Genomic DNA, 24,221 nt, shown 5'->3' with positions numbered 1-24,221 from the left:
TGTAGATCATCTGTCGTAATAAGCAATAAGCATAAACTTAATACCAATTTCACAGGAATATTTTAATGATGAAAAAAATTATACTTGAAATTCTTAATTTTCATTTGACTTGGATACAATTGAAATATTGATGTCATAAAATCTTTTGTATTCTTTTTGTGTTTCATTTTATTTTATTATTTTTTTTTTTTTTAGGTCATAAGCTTTATCCGTGATTTCTATCCCTCACGCACAGTTATATATACACCGGAGTTAATGTTTCGCGTAGAATAAATGTAAAATAGTATAAAGTATTGAAAGTATAAAGCTTTTTGTCCTAGAACATTTACAGAAGGATGTGTATGTGTACCTCTAAGTAAAATCGATGGGATCTTCTCTGTGTGTCGATCGATTAATTTTTTTTTTATTCTGCCTGATCATCTTACATTATTTTCAAGGATTTTTCAATGTAAAGTAATATAAAATACTGAAACGAAAAAAATTGTGAGACCTAGATCCTTCACAGATTCATCTCTCTAGAAAGCGTCTGGAAAGTTGCTTGCCATTTCCTCTGTGTGTTGATCAGTTATTTTTTTATTCTTTATGCCTACTGATTATTAACTCACATTATTTTTGAGGCTTTTGTCATGTAAAACAATAAAAAACTAGAACTTATGTGTTGTACTTAAGTGCGCACGTGTCGCTTTTCATATATTAATTTTAATGTATACTATTGTGCAAATTGTATACATTTTTATGCTGTCTTCATGAAATCAGTTGTTCAGAAAAGAAGCTTCACATACATTTCATCTTATTTTATTATACAAATACTTGGTAAAAGAGGTACATACTAAGAGCTCCCGTTGAACCAACTATCACCACACGGAAAAAAAATTCGACGAAAAATTCCAATATTACTATCGTAATCCTGGACTATACATCTGTAACTTTCAAATATATGATACGAAAATTTACAGTTTCTAAAAGATTTTTTACTATTCACTATCGTAATTCCATTAAGAGTTTGTTGTATAAAATTCAATAAGAAATATTACAATCTTACTATCGTAAATAGTAAAAGAATAAAAAATAAGATTTAATTATAATATTTATTCTTTTATTCTTTCTCTTAATTTACAGTGCTGCCTCTATGTTTTTACAATACAAGCCACAAAAATTACGAAAGTTGGATTGTAAATTTTCTGAAATGGTATAGTATATGCTATCTGAAGCGTTTACGTATGAAAGACAAATGTTGTCACAATACCATGATGTAATGCTTGCGTGAGAGTATATATGTATATACAAATGATGACATCTATTTCGTTCGTATTATTTGTGGTTCAACTATATATATTTATAAATCAGTGCATCTTTACCTCCACTGTAGTGCAGAAATAGAGGTTATTTTTCATGACATTCTTCGGATAATGATAAATAAAAAATTAAAAAAAAAAAAAACTGTGCTTTCTTCATGACAAACTTACATAAATTAAGGAATATAATAATTTGGTGGTGTAAGTATATTTATTACTATTCATTTCTTATTAAACTAAATATTCTGTGGGTATTTCGTTCGTTTCAAAATTATTTATCTGGATATGAAGTTTATTTTTATAAACAAGTAGTATCATTGTCATAGAATGATTGATTCTAAATGAATGAATTTTTTTTTTTTCTTAATAAATTCAGTTCTCCTAATTTTGTTACAGAATATTATTTATTTGTCGACAATGAATAATTTTATCCGACTTGGCGATGAGGTAAACATTTCAATAACTTCGAATTATGGACATTTAATGTTTCTTTCTAAAGTTAGCCGACGCCTAATAATTTTTGGATTTGTTTAAAAATGATAAATTATTAAAAAAAAAAATTTCTGAAAAAATTGCACCTATGGTCTTTTTAATTTCCTACATGTGCATATTTTGGATATAAAGGAATGTTATTTTTATTCAAAAAGAAACAAGTATAATACTTTTTGAACCTGATGTGATATTATAACTTATAAGTTAAATTAATGAATAATTAATAAATTTTATATACCAAAAAAGTATATTTCAATAATATTAAATAAATGTTCTATTATTATTACTTCAACATGTTTTATTTTTATTTCGATATTGTATTTACCTTCTCAATTTAATTAAAAAAAAAAAAAAAAAAAATACAAAATGATAAATTTTCTTTTTTTTTTTTATTGTAAATTCTACTTTTTTAAGAAAACAAATTTTACTTCGTTGACTTCTAATTATACTTTTATATTTAAAGAAATTCTACATTACCGACTCATTCATTTTACGATAGTTGCATTGTTATTTTTATTAACACAACTTGTATAATTTACTCTATAGTATTTGATTTTTTCTATCTTGTAGTAGTATTAATTATAAAACAAAATTTACGATAGTCTATTGTAAAAATTATGATTTAAATTTTATAGTCCACCGTTACGATACCATATAATGAAAATTACGATAGTTAAATCGTAAAAAATCCGGATGAATTTTTTTTCCGTGCGGATAGGATTTTGATGCTGTGAATGCTGATGAGCAGAGATAATAGAGTTTCCTAAACGTTCTAGGACCCGTCCTTTTCGTCTGACTCATAATTGAAATGTTCATTTATCATGAAAATTGATTATTTGTTAACCGATAATATGGTCATATTGTTTTTATAAATTATAGTGGAAAGTTTTTATAATTTACCAAATTTCTATCATTTGAATTAAAAATTTTTGTTTTGAAATTTTTATTAAATTTAATTGACACAATTCAAGTTTATTGTTGTTATTGTTTTTTCATATTTAACAAAGTGATGATCATTAAAAAAAAAAAAAAGAAACAATTATTAAACGATGTTAAAGGAAAGTAAAAAAGCCATCCAGCCTTACTTGGAATGAAAAGGTATACTGAAAAACGAGTCTCAAAAATATTTTAATATTAAATATATTTTAGCAAGAAATACTAATGCAAATCAATAAGTGCATTACTTTTACAATTTATTACTAAACGTATAGTAAAAATCACAAAATAGTAATTAATATATAGTATACTATATGACTATTTAAAACATTACTATTTTATTACTTTTGTTACTAACTCATTCGTATTCTTTCTTAATTGAACAGCAAATTTTGTAAGGGATATAGGCTAAAAGTACCATTTGCGGCTACTGCTCCATTTCTGGACATTTAATTCTTTTTTTAGTTAGTGAAAAAGTTTAAAACAATTTGTATTGTACACTGAGAAAAAAAAATACTTTTATTGAGAATATTTACTTGATATAAGAACATATATTCTTGATAATTTTCAAGAATATATAATTTTGTCTCAAGAATTCGTAGAATTGAAGGAAATAATTTTTATTTAATTCAAGTAAAGCTATTCTTTTGTTTACTCATAATATAATATCAAATTCATATATTAACAAAAATAAATTTGATGCTCTTTTCTCAAAAAATTGATAATTAATAAAAATAATATAAATATTTTGAACGGATTTCTTGAACCAAGAAATTCTTGTTTGGAAAATAGTACTTTTTTTTCTCAGTGTAATAGTAGAATAAAAGTGTTTTTTAAGAAATTTATAAAATTAATTATGCCATTGCATATTTATCAACTAGTATTAATCAAATTTTTTAAGGGTCTAAAACTGGCCCTAAAGTGACTGAAAACGATATCTCTACTCTATTAAATTATTACTAAACGATTAGTAACACTTTTTATTACATATTTCAACGGTTTTTATTATTTGAGAATACAAAAATCAACTGAAACTACGCATTAGGTACTCAACAGAATGCAAACATTATAGTCTGTTTACTAATTTCTGAAAACAAGATGAATATTGTAGTATTAGGTATTATCCGTCAACTAAAAATTACTCAACAGTTTGTAATTTTTCCAAACCAGATCGATAAAATTAAAAATTAGTAGAGATAGCGTACATGAATATGTATTACAAGTTCAGAGACCTACTTTTAAAGGAGACATCGGACCGAGAAACTAAGAGAAGGACTTTCGCGCGCGAGAGCAGGGTTTGAATCTTGGTCAAAACAAGTGATTTCTCCAAATAAAAATTGATACCAATACCAGTACAGATGCCCAATGATTACAATAATAATAAAAATAATACTAATAGTAATAATAAAATGTTAAAGAAATTAATAAAAACTTTGTTTTATTTATTTTTCTTCTAACATGGTAAAATTTACTAAACGGGATAGTAAAATTTGCCAAATATACAGTCAAGTTTACCAAAGCTATTTATTAAACTGTTTTTTTATTTGCGACTATTTTTTTTTTCGCTTCCATCCTGAAATTTTATTGTAAATACCCCTAGAAAAATTCCCTGAGAGTTTGAGCCTTTAATATTAATATTAAGTACTTTCCCAGAGCAGGAGAAGATTCCCCATTTAAAATACACGTAAACTTGGGTTTTTATTTTTTAAACTTCTATAATTTCGCGGAATTTTATGATATCATCTCGCCCAAACTCGGGATTTTCTCAGAATTAAATGCTCTACAAAAGTGCCCATTGTCGCATAGTCGTAACTCGTACGGGTGGGGTAGAACGGACCGCTAAACCGAATTTTTTCATTGAATTCTTGTTTTTTCTCTCATTATCTCATAAACAACAAGGCCTACAGAAAAAATATAAACGACAATTTTATAGAACATTTAATTTTCTACAAAAAAGGTCCTTAGCACCAAATCACTAAGATTGATATTTTCTGAGATATTAATTATTAAAGTTTACGTAGCATTGAGTTCCCATAAAATGTTGAATCAAATCTTAGAAAATATTGATTTTTTATTTGTTTTATATCTCGGAAAATATCATTCTAAGTGATTCGGTGCTAAGAACTTTTTTTGTAGGAAATAAAATTTTCTATAAAATTGCTGTTTACATTTTTTCTGTAGGCCTTGTTGTTTATGAGATAATAAGAGAAAAAACAAGAATTCTATGAAAGAATTCGGTTTAGCGGACCTTACTACCCCACCCGTATGAGTTACGACTTCGCGACAATGGGCACTTTCTTAGAGCATTTAATTCTGAGAAAATCTCGACTGGGCCGAAACGATATTATAAAATGCCGTGGAATTATAGAAGTTTAAAAAATAAAAACCCAAGTTTACGTGTATTTTAAATGGGAAATCTTGACCTGCTCTGGGAAAGTACTTAATATTAATATTAAGGGCTCAAACTCTCAGGGAATTTTTTGGGGGTATTTTCAACAAAATTTCGGGATGGGAGCGAAAAAAAAAATAGTCGCAAAAAAAAAAGCAGTCTACTATTTATATTTATCTCCATAATCGAATATTAAAAATTACTATGTATTAATTAATGTAACAAGACCGAAGTCCACTTCCGCTTGACGGGAGGCCAATTCCTCACCCTTTTGGGCATACTCGCGCTGCGTAACATCCCTATCCTCTACCATAATATTATAAAAGCGAAATATGATCATAAGCTCACATTAGCTTACCTTCGGATCAATGATCAGATCAGAGATCTTCATGCAATGCACGTAATTTCCTCACCGCCAGCTACGACGAGTCCTACCTCACTTAGGCCCAACACTCCGTCCATCCCAGAAAATAAAAGGGTTCTGGTCAAAGTGGGGCTCGGAATGGGTCCTCATTGGTACCAATTTCCTGTATTGGTCTACAAAAAGCAGATTAGTGGGGAGACGCAACTTCTCCTCAATACCCTAAAAAAAGTTTCTTCCACTTATAATCACTAAGATTTCAGCATGCCATTATATACACTTGCGAGGACAATCATCCATCACTTGGTGATAACATCTTTGAGTTTTTTCGGACGCCATGATCTTTTAAGACAGATCATGGCAGGTTCTGGCCCACTCGAGAATAACTATATATTGTAACTGTATTTTTAGTCACCTGTGAATCCGTCAGCTGGCTGAATACGACACACAAATTTTAGCTTACCGTATTTACAGTTGGGCGCCATGTGATTCACTAATGACCAATAAACAAATTTCGTGAGACAAGGACTAGGGTGGCGAATCGGGAAAACGTTAGGCACTTAATTTTTCGAGTAAATGATTTTTCAGAATTTTAAAAGATTATTAATTTTCATATATTGAACAAACAAAAGAATTAATCGAATGATATTACAAATACAAATATTCGGCTTACAAAATAAACATAATGAGAGCCGAAACTCGGCTTATGACTCAATAAGACAAAAACAGACCAGCATCAAAACGAATCCGTTTAACGAACGATCATATTCCATCCAACATAAAATTTCGTCACACTCTCAGTAGTGATCAACACCACTTGACATATTAATCCTGGAATATGATAATCCGACTTGATCTAATCTACAACATCCTCCGTTCCATACACTTCATACAAGAGTTCTGTTGACACTTTAAAATGAGTTTATTTTATTCTTCCAATACACAGAGCCAAATGTACGTCTTAACCCATTATCTACCAGCCAAAAAAAATTTTAGATTTTAATAAAAATATAGCTTGTTTTAAACTATTTGATCATAAAAAATGTCTAATTCAATAAAGAAAAAATTTTTTCAGTCGTTGGTTCTAAGAAAATTCGTGTTCGATTTTTCGAATACTCGTCATTTATCATTAAGTAAAAAGTTAGTAAGTTATGATGAGACTACAATTATAAATTTATCTTTTATTACACTTTTTTATTGAAAAACAGATAACTCATTACATGAATGATAATTAAAATAAGAAAATATATAAAAAAAAAACATTGGAAGTAATATAAATTACTGCTTATTTATGATAATCATTAAAGCATTTGAAGTGCATATGCTTATCACATTTTTTGCACATGTAATAAGTAGGCTTTCCACATCCTTTTAACTGGCATCGTCGCACTTTTCCTTCATTTTCTTTAACAAGCGTATGCTTACCTGATAAATATATCAAATTGTCTGGTCTGTAATCAATATCAGTATTATTATTTACCTTGACACTTTCTTCTGAGACTGATGTAGTAAGTAAGTGATCCGTCATGATAACTTGAAAGTTTTTCTGTGACATAGGTTTTTTATTTTCTTTTTGCGCAACAAAACAATGTCACTTCTGAGCATTCCCAATTGATGTGTTTAAGACCGATAACCAGAGCGGTCAGCACCACTTTTTTGCTTTAATATTAACACGATAATTTTGTATAGCATTGTCATGCAAATCAACTTCTCCCACACCTTTGTTATAGTTTCTTAAAAGTAGTGTTTGTTTGACATCTACATATTTACCAGGCTCAACAAAAGCATCATTTTTGTATCTTTTTTCTCTTTAATCCATCTTTTTACTGTATTCATCGGTTCGATTTGATCGTAATTTGTGCACATTGTAACTTCACTGTTATCTTGCCATCGACGGACTGGAATCATATTTTTTGAATCATAAGCGTAATCGTTGTAACCTTTTTTTGAATTTTTTCCAGTTTTCAATATTGCTCCTTCAATTCTATTTTTTCGAACAGTTCCGGTAGCACAAAAACGTTTCTCAGTTAGAAGACACATAAGATATTACGACGTAAAGAAATTATCGAAAAAAATTTCGTCTCATTCTGGGAACTGGACATTTTTTAAAAGCTGTAAAACAACATATCCTCCTAAACCTACTTGCTTGTCATATTTATCTAAAGAACTAGAGTATGGTATACACTGATACAAATAACCAGAAGATAATTAAAGACACCACAATTTGTATCCAAATCGAATCGGTTTGCCTTCAATATACATTTTACAAGAATGTCTACCGAAATAAGGGACCATATGTTCATCGATTAATAATTCTTCAGACCATGTACCAAATTGCAGGAGTTTTCAATTAATAATATTAATTAAAGGACGAATCTAAAATAAATATATATAATAAAATTTCAATTTAATAAGTTTAATCAATTTTCCTTACCTCAGCCATTTTATCAGTTTTATCTGAATCGTTATTGTTGTTAGAATGTAAGCTACGTTTAATATTTACGAATCTGTTCCTCGTAATACACTGCTTTATAATGGGCAATCCTAGAGTTGGATTTTGGACCAATAATCAGAAATAACTGGAAGTGTATGATATCCTGATAGTAATAGTATACCTAAAAATCGTTTTAGCTCAACTTCAGTCACTATAGTTCCTAAATTATGTTGTTGTGTATATAAATTCTATTGGTCAACGATAAATTTCAATACTTCTGCATCAAAAAATTTTGCAAGCAATTCAGGTGGTGACAAATTTTTCAAATTTTGATCAAGTTCTTCACGTACAACGTCCAGAGATTTAGAATTAGGAGCAAGATCATATTTAAATTGCTGTGCTTCTTCTTAGTCCACTTTGGATGTCCAAATTTATTTAGAGGAGTTTAAGTACGAGATCTTAGATCAATTGCTGACTAGAAATTGATTGTTTTGGTACTCGTACAGGATTGCCTTTTTTTCTTTTTAATGCGCTTAGTGTTTAACTTAATATTGCATTTATCAACGTGAACACTATTATTGTTATTAATATCATCAGAACTAATATTAAAATCAACAGAATAACTATCAACATGACTAGCATCATCACTGTTAAATTTATCATTATTACAAGTCATAAATTCTAACGAACCCGCTGTAACGGGGTGGAATGCCGCATTTTAATTTAGATTTAATTTTGACTCGCGTCAAAAGATCCGCCCTCCTTCTTCAACAACTGTCAATATTGAAGAAAATACAGACACTGATGCGCCGGGGTCGCTACGGTCGAGCTTCTCGACATTTCGTTTTAGGGGTTGACCAACCTGAGTGGAGAGGTACGAGGCCCAAAGACGACGAGCTGTCGGTCTCTTGGCTCGCAGCGACCGCCGTAGACGGACATGCTCTACCACTACTACCACTACCATCTTAGTTTTCAATACAACTACCATCTACTACTGCTACTACACGTGCTGAAATTTTATACTTATAATAAGCCAAGAGCATATAAGCCCACCTCAGGTGGAAGCTTATTCTTTACTTAAGTTAATTAAATTTTGTTTAAATTATTTATACTATTAATAATTATTGTGGATTGGACTTGGTGGATTTGAAAAGTTTTGGAATGGATTGGTGGACTTAGAAGGAACTGGTTGGAGGTTTTGGTCATGGAGGAAAAGGATCGGTGGAAAGAAGGACTGGTTTTGGATTGGAGTTGTTGGAGTAAGTCAAGTCGTTTATTTATTGTCGAGTTAACTATTTTACCTGTTAAATAATATTTTATGATTGAGAAGTCGTATATTTAATCAATTCAGTCAAGTCAGTTTCATTGGTCATTTATAATTATTGTTCATCTTTTCATTATTCTTGTGTAACGCGACTTCGTTAAATAAATGCTATAGTTTCATATTCAAATTTAGAATTAATTCAAAAATTAAATAACAACCTTCCTGATAAGTTAAATATAAGATCTCTCTCTAATTTTAATACTGCGTGGTCCAGTACGGGGTTACTCTCGTCCTGAGATTTACTGAGCATAGCTAGACAAGTACGTAAAACACCTCTAAGTTTTACACATGTGTGGGCCCTTGTTTTATTACGACCACATTAGTTAATTAAATAAGTGGACCCATTACATCGCTAATTCTTGTAAAGAACTTATATCTTCATTCATGACTATGTAATCTTCATCCAAATTCTCTTCATCAGTCACATAATCAACATTGGTAGGTGGTAAAACCATGACAGCGTCAATTTCATCATTGTCATCATCCCAATTGTCAATTTTTTTGACCAATTCCTCCATCGTGCCATATTTTACTGAAAATTGATCAATAATAATTTTATAAGCAACAATGTTAGCATAACTTTTGAAAATAAATATATAAAAATATTTCATAAACTTACTGAGATAATTTTTTGAATTACATTAAAATTACAGATTACAATAATAAATATTATGTAATATACATGAAAAAACTTAACAAATTTTTTCTTTAAAATTAAATATCACTATTTAATAGTGATTAACTTATATTAATTAACTTATAACGAAAAATTTACAGATATCCAAGCTAACCCATGTTTGTTTATATTATATTTCGAGGTTAGTCTCCAAGAGCGCAGAAAATAAAAATGCTGTGAAGTGACCAATGTTCGAAAAATCGAACATGTACTTTTACGTTTTCTTAGAAAATTAAAAATGTGTCCTCGATAAAAAGTAATTATTAATAATAAAACTTTACTCTTTTTAGAATAAATTTCAATTATGAATAAACATCAAAAAAATTTTTCATTATCATAAATAAATTTTTGTAAATACCTCTATAAAAGAGACTTGATAACAATTTATTTACCAATTAACGTGTAATTATCAAATAATTATACAAGTTATTTTCTAAAAGTACAAACTTGAAATAATAAGACAATGATAATGATTATCTATAAATTAATAATTATAGTAGCTAAAAAAATGTCTAACTCAGTATTCGAAAACTCGAATACTAGGTAGATAATGGGTTAATGAAATACTTTTCGAATGATGTCAGAGTACAATACAAGGCAAGGCTCACCTGTCGTTACGGACAAGGTGCAGATAATCCACAATTTTCCTGTTCATATCTGATGTCATGTCTGAAGCGTTCAGTACTTCAGATCTGATCACGCACAGTCAATTCGGACTAAACATGAAAAGACATGATCATGTCTAAAGCGTTAAATACGTTCAGGCCTGATCGTTCATGGTCATGCATGAACATGTCTAAAGCGTTAAATTTTTCAGACCTGATCATGCATGACCATGCTTGTTCATGTATGATTCAGCCCGATGATACATTGGATTAAATTTAAGAAACTTAGTTACATAGCGATAATTATAGATGAATTTACCCTACAGTAGGTTTTCGATGATGGCTAAAATAATTTTATAAATTGAATACTATAACATACCCATCACTACTGCGTTTTTTTTTTTTTTTTTTTATGTTATTTGTTGTCTTTCAAAACAAATCACTTGTATAATTTTATACAATCGTTTTTGCGATTTCATGTATTTAAATATAATTCTATACAACTATATATCAATAATTGATAATGATAATTAATAAATTGCATACAAAATTTTGATGACTAAAAATCTATAAGATATAAAAAATGTATAAGATGTACATTGCTTGAAGTTCATGAGTAACTATCTTTCCAAATCAATCGTTTAAGTAAACGGGTAGCGGGTCAATCTCTCGAACGCGAGGTTCACGATTCTATTCATGTACTCGCCCGAATTGCTTTTTTTTATAGAAATTATTTTAGATAGTTGTGTATAGTTATACATAATTGAATATAATTATATAGGGCCATTTTTCATATATAATTTTTTTTTTTACCTGGATGGACATGGACATAATCAGGTCTGATCATACCCGGTCATTTTTCATGTCTGATCAGGTCTGATTATTTTTTCCTGGAATCACATAAAACAATTACAACTGATACTACAGGAGCTGTAATTGAAGTTATCACGAGTTTAAGTGAAGAAACGCAAACAGCAACTTGAAATAACGTCAACCACACGTGTGGTAATACTAACTACTGTCACCAAAAATTAACATAAGTTAAGTTGTCAGTGCTATTTATGTATGTAGTACTCGTATTGCATTGTTTTGTTAGAACATTGTGTTTGAGAGAGGCACCATTTTTATTTCCTTGTATTGATTTAGCAATTTATGTAATGTACTTTATTCCGATAATTGTATTGTGCATTTCTGTCAAACAAATTAGGTAAAAAGTGATAAAATTACAACATTGGTTAAATATGCAATTACTCTGGGCAATTTACATTTGACCGTGGCTGACTTAAAACTACTCCCGTAAAGTCGGCTAGTTATGGAGTGAGAAACGTTGTTTCACAAATGTTTCAAAGTCAATTAGCTATAATATGAGAATATAATAAAAGATGATATATTTTTATATCATTAATAATATGATTGCATTAAATGAATAAATAAAAACTATAACTTTATACTGTTCGATAAGTATAAGATAATATAAACATGAATTTAATTGTTAAATAATTTTTATGTTTATAGTTCCTGATCATATTCGACCTCGCGTACATAGTTTACCAGAAAAAGCGTATAACCCACGTGCTGGTGATGATTTATATAGGCTCAGGGCATTCAGTATTACGCATAAAGGTGTTGTGAATCGTGGAGATTCCATTATCTCTCGGCGTAGTAGAAGCAACACGTCGGTCAATAGTAGCAGGTAAGTAATTTCACCACAAATCCCTTTTACTATATAGCTTTAAGCCCCTCAAATCTCTATCTCTTGATCCATCAGCCGTAAGATATTTGATATTTTTTATTACTTTGCTTATTTTTATCTTTTACGTACGATATCGATCAAACATCAAACTTTACTTTGATATAATCATGAAATCTTCGCTTTCGTCAGGACAAATATAGTCTCATCGGTTTTCAATTTACACTTAAATTGAGGTATATACTTCAGTATAAAGTAGTAGTGACGTATATTGAAATTCTTTAATAGATAAATATTTGAATTTCCGTATGTATCATTATTATTTTTTTTTAATATGGTACCTTATCGATACCGTGCGTCTGTTGAAGGTAGTAATAAAGTACACGCAGAGTAGCACTATGACGCAGAATATATGCTTTTTTACCCAGCACCGGGCATGTTGACAAGAGATTCATAAATGTTTCTGAATGTTGCTTATATACCCTACACAATGTGTTGGGCAGCTGCATCCGAACACTTCAGCCCGATATTATTTTTTTGTTCTATGTTGTGAAGGACATACAAAAATTAATTTTTAAAAATAAATTGATTTATAGATAAAATTTAATTTCTTTCCGTTCAATAAAAGATGTTTCCTAAGGATTGAATCTATACTAGTGAAATAAGTGATCGAAGCAAGTAGAAAAACTTAACATTACGACGAACACTTGGATGTTCTTATATCTCTATGTGTGTATTGTCAAAGTTAGGTGATTGTGAAAGAGCTAGAGGGAAGAAAAAAAGTTTAATTCTCTTATATATTTTCACACTACTCAATATTGAATCGTGCGTGTGTGACAGCCATAAAATAATCATGTCAACTGATCCCCCAAGGCGAGTGACACAGGGTTAGAATCATATGCCATTTCTTTAGATGTAAGAGATATATCTTTCTAGGTAACTATGGTTTTATTCTCAATATGTATTTTAATTTATTATATTCAGTATTATTTTTTGTAAGAAAACTAAAGTGTCTATATTGTTTTTGTAAGTTTATCTTTTATATTCTCTACTTTTTTTCTTGTCGAATGATTTAGTCTTCACTCTAGAGAATACAAATTTTATATAAATTCTAAATTTTATTAAGCATTCATGATGACTTACACATGACAGTTTCTTTATTGAACGGTTCAAAAATGTAAATTTCGCATTTGAAATTTAAATTCAGTTGATAATATTTAGTAGTATATAAATAAAATATATAAATATTTAATAATATTTACTGTCTGTGAGTAGATTAATTTTAACAATTATAATCTAGACTTTATGAATATAATTTAAAAAAGAGTTATATTTATCTGACAATATTTCAAAATACTAGCATATTTTATATACTTGACTTTAAACGTCTGATTTTTAATATTTTTTTCCTTTTAAGATTTTTATATGAAATATTATGAACTTTGTGAGACTGATGAAGATAATAGAGAATATTTACCAAGTACCAAGATTTAATCAGAAATATTACCTCGTTTCTGCTCCATTACTCTGCTGTAATCTGTTGATATTCTCTCTCGACCATGTTCAGGATTAAAAAATAATTTTCAAAATGTATTCTTAAGCATGAATAATTTTTTTTTCATTAAAGTAAAATTTCTCTAATAAAGTTTATCAGGTTAAGATATTAAATGGAAGTATTATTTTTTAAAGCAATTTTTAAAATAAAAAAATTATGTGGAATTTTTTACTGTGAAATTTGTTCATCTCGAGAAAAATGAAACCAAAAAATAAAAAACTATGGATCTATTGTTACATTTTCAGAGGCTTTTTGTGTCTCGAATCCCTTTGTGTCGAGAGGGTAAGAAAAATAAAGATAAATGATCATCTAATAAAATATGAATTGTAGTTGAAACAAAATGAATATTTATAAATAATAAAGTGCACCTTGTTTATATATTTAATACTTGGGTGATTAAGTATTTATTCTATAGTTTCCCCAAATGAATTATTCAGAGATTACTTTAGTAATTACTAACAATAATTATACCTACAATTGAAGTTTGAATATTTATAAACGAGTTTTAATATTTTTTTATTAATTCTGGATTATCTTCAAATTTATAACTAAGGAAACAATTTTTAAAATCACAACATTATATTGTGCTATATTATTATATATGTATGTTAGGGTGCTCTAATAAAAATCGATATTTTTATTTTTCTCTTAAAAACAGTCAACCCTGCGAGCCAGCCCAAAAGCCTCCTACTGTTTTCCACCTCCTTGAGCTCAAAAACATTGTTGTTATCAATACATGTTCGAGTTTTTGAGCTTAACAATACCATCAAATTCATTTTTGTTTTCGAGCCCTTCGAGCTGGAATAAAGTGATATTTTGTATTAACCTCTGAGAATTCAAAAAATTAACAATAATTAATGATGATTGTTTTTTAAAGGTTTGATAGGGATTATGCTTGATAAATTAATTTTTTTTTGTTTTTTTTTCAAAAATTTATAGTAATGATCGATAAAAAGAGTCACGAGAGCTTTGAATTAAACGAGTGAGATAATACATGAAACATCTGGAAAAAAAATCAGAAATACACGGAAAGACAATTCCACTTAAATTTACGATGTTACCATGGTAATCGTGGACTATACTTCCATTAGCATCAATTTTCAAATGCCTTATTTCAAAATTCAATTTGATATTGTTTGTATCCCGGCAAATTTTTTGTCTGTTATTGATGATATCAGTATTTGTATATTTTTGTTCATAAGTTTCAAGGTTAGAATATTTGTGTACATTAAGCTTCATCATTAAACTATTAAATTATTATTGATTATTAAATTTAAGTCCGTAATAATTTTAGATCCGTACTTATGACATAAGTAATTCCTTCATATTTATTGTGTAAAATTTATTGTTCATTCATTTTTTGTAAAATCAAGAAATTAAATATTCGTCATAACGTTTTCTGGTACGACCGAGCTAAATAAATACCGACCGCCATTTTGTCGAACCTGAGATATGACAGTCTGAAGAATTGACGATAGTTGATTTGTACGCATAACAAGAGCGCCGCGTTACCGACCGTATCCGTTGTCAACTGAATTGACGTCAAGTCGACACTAATCAATACCGAGGCCGATTACTACTAGTAATCTTGTCATACTTATTTTTACTGCATTAAATATTGAGAAATTACGAATTTATGATTTTCTTTGTTGTCAATAACTAAAATTATTAACTGATTTCAATTATATCAAGTCTTCACTTTTTGTCTTGAATTATATCGAGTACACGGAGAAAAAAATATAGTAATTTTTACTAAAAAATATGGGTAAAAATTACTATATTTAGATTGTAATGTTGAACCGCTATTGAAAATATAGGAAATATTATTAATCACATTAGTATATTTTACTTATCGTGGTTAGTAATTTTTACAATACGAATAAAGGAATATTTACTATACTGCTTAGTAAAATATACATCTCAAATATGAAATAGTATAAAACCTCATTAGTAATAATTGTAAGTGGTTTAGTAATTTTGAAAGTACGAATTTTGGAATATTTACTATACTGTTTAGTAAAATATACATCCCAAATGTGGAATAGTACAAAACCTGCTTAGGAATAATTGCAATTAATAATTACAATAAGCTTCCGTAATTTGAAAAGTAAGAATTAAAATTAACTGATTGTAAAAAATAATATATTTATACGAATTGTTAATAAATGCATAATGCATTTTTTTATCTTAATACATGAATCTTTTCATACTTATAAACAAATATATATATGTGACTATTATAAAGATTTATAAACAATTACATTTTTAAAGTATAATTAATTAATTTGAAATCATTGATTCGAGCATAGTTGACTGTACACTAGTTGACAATTTAGTGTTAACTAGATTTGTAACTATTTATCTAATTTAAAAATTATTCATCATAAAAAATTCAGTGAGTCTATAAAGGATAAATAAATGATTCAATTTGCTATTATTGTTATAACAAAAAATTTAATTTAAAAAGTTATTGTCATAGTACAATATGTTGTGTATTTGTAGGAAAAGACATTAATTATGATTATATATAATAATATAATAAATATTAAAAAGTAAATAATAATAACTTATATTATATATAAACCAAATTTATATTAAATATAAACCAAAGGAGCGTCTATAACCGGTAGTTCCATTTTCACTTTTCTTAATCACAAGCACATGCATATATATTTCACCTTCACTCAAATAATCACTATACAATTTTATAGGTTATGCTTCCTGAAGACAGGTTAGCAGTACACACTATTCCAAAGCCGTTTAGGCAGAACTGAGTGGAGCGCATGCCGGGTTACAACGATATGGTTTCAACATAGTACAAAATTACTAAACGTTTAGTAATTTTTGTATACTATCCCTCGCGGTTTTGGAAATACCGAAATAATACCGGAATTATACGGTATAAATACTGTATAAATATGGTATTACTCGAGTTATTTTAGCCAGTTTTTTTATCGCATTATTACCAAAAATTTACGAAATAAATTTCTAATATTTACGGTAATAAAACAGAAAAAATACGGTATTTTCACAGAATTAAAACAGTAATTATACAGCATATTTATAGTATATTTTCGGCATTTTTGCAGCATCAAATCGTTCTACCCGTAAAAAAATTTATATATAATTATATAAAATTTTATTCAGTTATATATAATTTTATATAATTATATAGAACTTTATAAAGTTATATATTAAATAACTGTCATGAAAAAAAAAAAATAAATAAAAACACCCGTTAACTCGTGGACTCGATCCCGAGACCTATTTGTTCAAAGTCTGATCTGGTAGCTATTATGCCAAAGCACTTACTTGAAATGTGTTACTAATTGTATTCAGATGCATACAAACAAACTTAAGAAAGTTGAAAACATCAATTTTCACAGATAGTTATTTTCACTTACATGTTTTTGTTTGAGTAAGAATTGTGTGAACCAATAAAATAAAATAAAAAATATTACATTTTGCACATTTTCGATGATTTTAAATGCAGAAGCGAACAAAAAATAAAACCATATTTTTTTACAATTTTCTATTTTATCAGCGTAAATCTGGCGAAATTGCAGGATACTGACGGTATTATTATCACAAAAACAACGATTTAATTATTATAACATTATCGTATTATAGTTTTTATACAGCATTTTTTTGGTAAAAGTTCGGTGTTGTTGCAGTTTTTTTACAGCATTTTTTCGGTAAAAGTTCGGCATTTTTATAGTAATATTACTGTAGTAATCTGGTAACTCTACAGCATAAGTGCAGTAAGTATATGGCATAACTCCAGGAAAAAAACTGGCCAATATAACCATATTAACACCCAATTATTACAGTAAATTTACGGCATGTGCACAAATGCCGAAAATTTACGGCATTTTTACGGCATTCGCAAAACTGCGAGGGATGTAGTAGTATTTCTTATGCGCATAATAAAATTCATAATACACGTAGTAAATTTTATTTCATGAATAGCAAAATTTATATTCCGTTCAATAATTTATCAAATCTCAGAAATGTAATATTTACTATATTGCTTTGTAAAATATACTTTCCGTTGTATTGTATTTATTAAAATTTAATGTAATAAAATTTACAACTCTGTTTAAAAAAAATTCAATCATGATAGTAAAAAATCTATTACGTATAGGAATTTTTCAAAATCTGCATATTGTAATAATTACTGAACTGTAAATTTTACTAAACGTTTTGGAATAATTACAAAATGAAATGTATTTATTCATTTCTGTTAGTATATTTTACTAAAATATTGTAATTATTACTATATTTTCGAGACTCGTTTTCTCCGTGTAATTAGCCGAACTCTGCCTGAAAATGTACTTGTCGACTAGTTATTGTTAATTTAGTGCAATTAGGTTACTTATTTATTTTGACATTATTTATTTCACGATTTAACTGCTTTATTTTGTTTTGGTACAACATAATAAATTACCTGTAACTTTGCCCGACACTTTATTTGAAATAAATTTAAGTGCCTATTCTCTTCTCAATCCACCACTTTTTAAACATGAATAAGTGGGATAAGTAAATATTCACTAATTCTGAGTGCCAACCGAACCACTTTTTGAAATTTGTGATTTGGTTTGCACTTGGAATTAGTGAATATTCACTTATTTTCAGTAATTCATATTTAGAGAACACCCTGAGCCAATGACGATGATTTTTGTTCATCGGTGAGTGTCACTTGTATTTTATTGTGAACAAAGTAACCAGTAAATTTTACAGCTATTTTATATTCTAAAAGTATTTCTTTTATTATTTATAATGTTTCAATATCGTACCTGTACGTCCTATAATTATAACTGGTCTTGCCATCGTAATAGCGATCACAATTGTAACGGGGTAAATTCATATTTACCGCGTTCAATTAAATTCAAAATAAAATGTATTATGTGTACTGTCGGTCATGTGACATTACCACTCAGGGTATTCCGGGTAGGTAGCGACTAGTCGTCCGGAAATGGAAATTTCACTTGCTCCACCGTCGACCCCACTTAGAGTTAAGTAGGAGAGAAAGAAGGACAACCATAGTCAAGTGTGCGCGAGCAATTATAAACGGGGACCAGAACGAGAATCGGGCATTAACCGTCTGGACATCCGAACCATTGAGACGTGGGAGAAAACGACTAAGTCACGCCGTAACCAACGCCATAACAGACGCCGTTAATTTAATTATAACAGGTAATTAATTAATTATTAGCTTGAGTTTACTGTGGAACCAAGCGATGATATTCTTAATTTTTATTAACAAATACCAGGCAGGTAGCCGGTATTTTTATAAATATTACTGATTGCGTCTGATTATAACAGGTTGAAGGAGAGAGAGAGAGAGAGAGGAGAGTATAGAGAGAGAGAGAGACGGAACCACAATAAGACCAACAAAATTTTACGAGGACGATTAATAAGACGAGACCCGGACAAAGACGACGAGGAAAGGATCCGGAGAATTTTAACTGTAGAAGTATTTATAAAATTTATTCCAGGCGGTAAGCTGGAAAATTTTATTAAATAGGTAGTATACATCCGGTAGCGTCGTGTCTTAACATTCGGAAATTATTGCTCGTAGTTTAAATAAATAATTCCTTAAATAAAATTTCATAAATTAAACTCGGACGTAATTATATGAAAATAAGAAATTAATTAACTCCAGGCAGGTAGCCGGAGCCATTGCGTCAGTAAAATAATTCCAGGCTGGGGGCCGGAATTATTCTAGAAGTTTCCAGGTAGGTCGAGTAACTCGCGCACCGGAACTTTCGCATCTAGTCATAGCCGCTAGTCAATTATTAATTAATTATGAGTAAAAATTAATAAAATAAATAAAATCAAATAAAATTGTCTCGGAAAGATAAGAAAGGTCTGCGGTCAAAGTCGTCGGAAAATTAAATAGGAAAACTAAGTAATTAATGAAATAATAATTAATTAAATAGAGGAAATGACTAAAGAAAAGGTATTAATAAAATAAGAATGGTTATAGTGATGATAAAAGTGCCTGAAAGAACGCGTGTAGGAAACGAAACAATTGTGATGGCGGGACTTCGAGTATGAAAAAAATTAAGAAACGCGTCACTAAATTACTGAGTAAAAGTCGTGATATTATTGAAGTAAAAATAAGTGATAACAAAGTGATAAAAAGGAAAATCAATAATAAATTAATTAATAACTATATAATTTTCTAAATTAATTAATTTATTTATTGCGGGAAAATTAATTTAAATTAAGTGTGTGTAAAATAAGTCCAGGGACAGAGTGAGTGTGTGAGTGAAATAAATGAGAATTCTAATGGAAAATATTAGTAATTAAGTATCGCGAAGGTTAAGCGATTTTTAACTATTGTGTGTGTGAGTGTGTGGAAATGCCAAAGGTAGTTGGCTAATTTTAGTGAAAAATTTAGTCATTAAGTATCGCGAAGGTTAAGCGATTTTTAACAATTGTGTGTGTGAGTGTGTGGAACCGCCGAAGGTATTTGGCTGATTTTATTAAAGATATTATTGCGGGTAATAAATAAATTAGTAGATTAAGGATATTATTGTGGGTAAATAAATAAAGGTTATAAGGTCAATTAAGGTTATAAGGTCAATTAATGTTATAAGGTTTAATGTTATAAGGTTTATTGTTATAAGGTCTATATAAGATTATAAGGTTTATAAAAGGTATAAAATGAAGTTATAAAAGGTCATAAGAAAAGTTATAAAGGTCAAAAAAAGGTTAAAAAGGTTATTGGAAAAATAAAAAGGTTTAAAGTGTTAATCGGAGAATTAAATCATTTATAAGTTATCCTTCCTCATCCTTCTCTTGCAATTAAATTTTACACCGACCCTGACGATCTAAGATCCGGTTCTGGGAGGCCGTTATCACTTCCAGTGGCGCCCTTAAGAAGGTAAATTAAGGACGACCAGAGTAACAGCATAGCCCTGTTATACAATTATGATCTCATACTAATTAAATTTTCTATACTTTGTTTACATGAAAGTTAGTTTGGTACATTACCTATAGAATGTTTTGTCAAATCAACTATCTGAAGTTCTCTATCGAAAATAGTCGTTGTCTCTTTTACTCTCACTCTTAGAAAACGAGCCTAATTTCATATCATGACTATACACTAACATGTATCACAAGATATGTATGTATGAAACATTTTATATAGATTAATTGGAAAATTTACCTTCCATTTTGGCTGCCGAATGGTATTTTTTTCACATAGGTTTTCCATAGAACAATTTTAAGAGAATGTTTCTCAATATAATATTCTACTTATTTGAGTCAAAAAACCTTCTAGAACGTTTTCGAAGAGTCTCGGTTGTTCTTTCCAGTTTATTGTATAAACCGAATACCCGAAATCCCAGGCAAAAATAGTCAGTTGTCTCTGCCCTTTTACACCGAGCACATCGAGTGTTTCCGGTCTTGTTAACTTCCATAACTTGCTTCATACAAGTCAATAAGCAACAGTTCAACTAATTCTTTACTCAATAGAGTGAAATCAGCAATAGCTCAGTCTTGATTAATACTTAGTTTCACAGTATTTTATCAGTAATTATCCACGGCAAAGGGCCACCTGTGATCTCTCTATCTCTCTCTCTCTCTCTCTCTTTCTTCAAGCAACAATCAAGAATCAAGTACGCTGCATCCTGAGCAAGAAACAGTTCTCGACTATAAACAAGCTGCATCGCACAATCCCGCTTTGGTGTGAGCGTAATATCCAGTTCGGCTTGTCTCAGGCTACCAGCTCTTAATCATAAAGCTCAGATCTAAGTAAATCATAACCTGGGTTACCTTTGGTATGTAAATAGATTCAATTACTAGTCTCTCTAGTATCGTGTCAACACTTTGATATTCTCACTGGGTCACACTATAATGACTGACCTTCAACTGTTCTCACAAGGCCTTCGTGATCTGATCCCTGGTTCTCGGTGACCGGGATACCTCCTTGTGATTCGTTAGTGGTTATAGAGGACCATATCTACTCTGGGAAATCCTTTCGGGTATTCTCTCCTTACTTTACCTTCTCGGCTTTACTCAGAACGGTCCCTGGTTCTCTGCGACCGGGATATCGCCTGGTGACCCGTCAGCGGTTATGGTGGATCGGCTAGATAAGAAGTAGGCTTGTCTGCATCTGACCTCTCTCAGTCTGTCACGAGGTCTTCCTCTGAGTGTTATCCTGGTTCACCTGCGGCCGGGGCACTACCTTGTGATTTGTCAGATGCCTTAGCAGACACTTGGTGGAAATTTATGAGTCTTTAGCGCAAGACTCAAAATCCTAAGCCATTTCTAAGATCGCCTGATCACGCCAGCAGTTGCTTGACTTTGTCAAGTTACAACCAACAACGTACGTCAGCTGCCTACTGCGTCTCGCTTGATATAGCAAGATCCTCAACCACGAGAACATTTTGTCTGGCACAGCGAAACCATCACCAACCAGAACTACCAGTCATCGGGCCATTCAGGCTTGATTCCAGTTCATCATCACCCAACGCCGATGAAATCAGAACACGTTCGCTCTGTTACCACCACCTCAGCCACGAGTAATCCAGTCTACTGAGTGTTTACCAGCACCAGAGTTATCAAATACAGTCCACTACTTTAATATCCATCTGAGTTCATTCTGAATTTACAATAATTAAACTACAATATAATTTGTTTTTAAAAACCAATAAATTTGTCAATTATTCAATCTAGTTCTTGCAAGGGCCCTAATAGGGATGTAGTAAGCCGTATTAACGATTACAGCAATGATATAGGCGAAAAAAACGCATTTAACCATGAATGGATCATCACTTCCACTATCAGATACAAGAAGTCAGTATTGCTGGAGCAGATGTGACTTGAAGCAGCTCAGAGGGCTTGTTAACTGTTATACGAGCCTAACACCCAATTGTCGACGGTATATCTAATTGATAATTGATCCACGCATCTCCGAGAGTCGACTGCAACGCTATCGCCGACATGGATGTAAAAGACGGAACGAGAAGAAACCGATGATTCCGGCTTGGACGACGACGGAGCGTGTGCCCATTTCCGTGTTTATCGTATTAAAAAATTGTTTCGCTTAAATTGAAATTATTTTATTAAATTGTACTTCGTTAGTTGGTACGCGATTGATGAATTATATGTCGTTTATCTTGTAATAGATATGTTTACGTAAATAAGATTTGACCTACGTTAACTAACGTTCCTGATTCAGGATGATCATGGAGGCTGATATACAGCAAGATTAAATTGGTAGGCATCTTTCTCTTTGAGCTTGAATCCAGAGCATTTAGAGTCTTGTAAATTTTATCAATTGGAATATTGTATTAGTAAATTAATTTATGCGAGGATTCAATGCTCTGGCATTGTATTAAAAAAATTAAAGTATTTGTTGATTATTGTGAAAATCAAACGTGTTCAAAATGGCGGGTGATTGCCGCCTTGTTTTAAAACGTTCGTCAGTACTCGTGACTTTGAAGTACTTTGAGTAAGCCGTCGTATTTATTCTGGCAATAATATTTCGAGTGAAATTGACTGGTTTTATTCTGTGCGGTATGAATGACGTATCCAGTGAACACATGACCTTGTTTTGACGTCATACGTAGGTCATAGAAATGTCACGGCATCTTATGTAAATTTAAAGTCAATCTGACGTTCTACATGACTTTAATATGATGTAAAAAGTTTACATCATATTGATGTAAGCATAACTCTTGTATGACGTTACAGTTATGACTTTTGTGTTACGTACGCTTGACATCAAATTTACATTACATTGTTACGTAGTAATATAGTCATTATTGTATATCATAATGACGTAATTTTACAATCATACATTTATGTGAGTAGCAAAGTCACGGTTATACGTAATATGGATGTCACTCTTAAATCATATCTTTACATCAATGACAAGTCAGTATTTTATGCAATGCTGATGTAATTTCTAAGTGATAGTGTTTTTATCATTTATTTATTAAAATAAAACAATCATAGAATTAATTTTCAAAAATGTGTAAATGTGTAAATATTACAACTAAATGTCGAACATTTTTGGAGCCAAAGTGAAATTATTTAATGTTTCGCAAAATTTTATATAAGATTTTTTAAATTTCACATCACAACAAAAAATTAAAAAATTTGAAGTAACTTAATAAATTTTTATATAATTTTTTATAATTATCATCGAGGCCGACAAATAATGTTTTTATAAAATTTCATATAACTTCACGAAGTTTTTTTAAATTTTGTATAAATCCATCACGAAAACTTATGAACTCTGTCTTTACTGGCATTTCATTCTAAATACATCAATTAAGCACAAGACTTGAACTTCTGTGATGTGGACCAGTGATCAACGTTCAGGACTACCAGCCAAGAGGAGCCGCGTTCGAACCCAGCAGACGCCCAGGATTTTTCCATCACTTACTGCTATCGATTCGTGTTTCTGAATTTGTAATGCGTTCGCGCGGTAATAATCAAATCAAA

General features: G+C 30.1%; 1 protein-coding gene across 1 annotated transcript in view; it reads left to right on the top strand.

Annotated features, from left to right (window-relative positions):
- LOC103575310 (uncharacterized) overlaps positions 1–24,221 on the top strand; it is a 117,607-nt gene that overhangs the window by 26,531 nt on the left and 66,855 nt on the right. Inside the window, exon 3 of the mRNA XM_008555040.2 lies at positions 12,028–12,205. Coding sequence (XP_008553262.1) covers positions 12,028–12,205 — 178 coding nt within the window. The remainder of the gene's footprint in view (positions 1–12,027; positions 12,206–24,221) is intronic.

This window comes from Microplitis demolitor, chromosome 3 (genome assembly GCF_026212275.2).
Source record: "Microplitis demolitor isolate Queensland-Clemson2020A chromosome 3, iyMicDemo2.1a, whole genome shotgun sequence".
Taxonomy (NCBI): domain Eukaryota; kingdom Metazoa; phylum Arthropoda; class Insecta; order Hymenoptera; family Braconidae; genus Microplitis; species Microplitis demolitor.
This window is presented reverse-complemented; position numbering and strand designations above follow the sequence as displayed.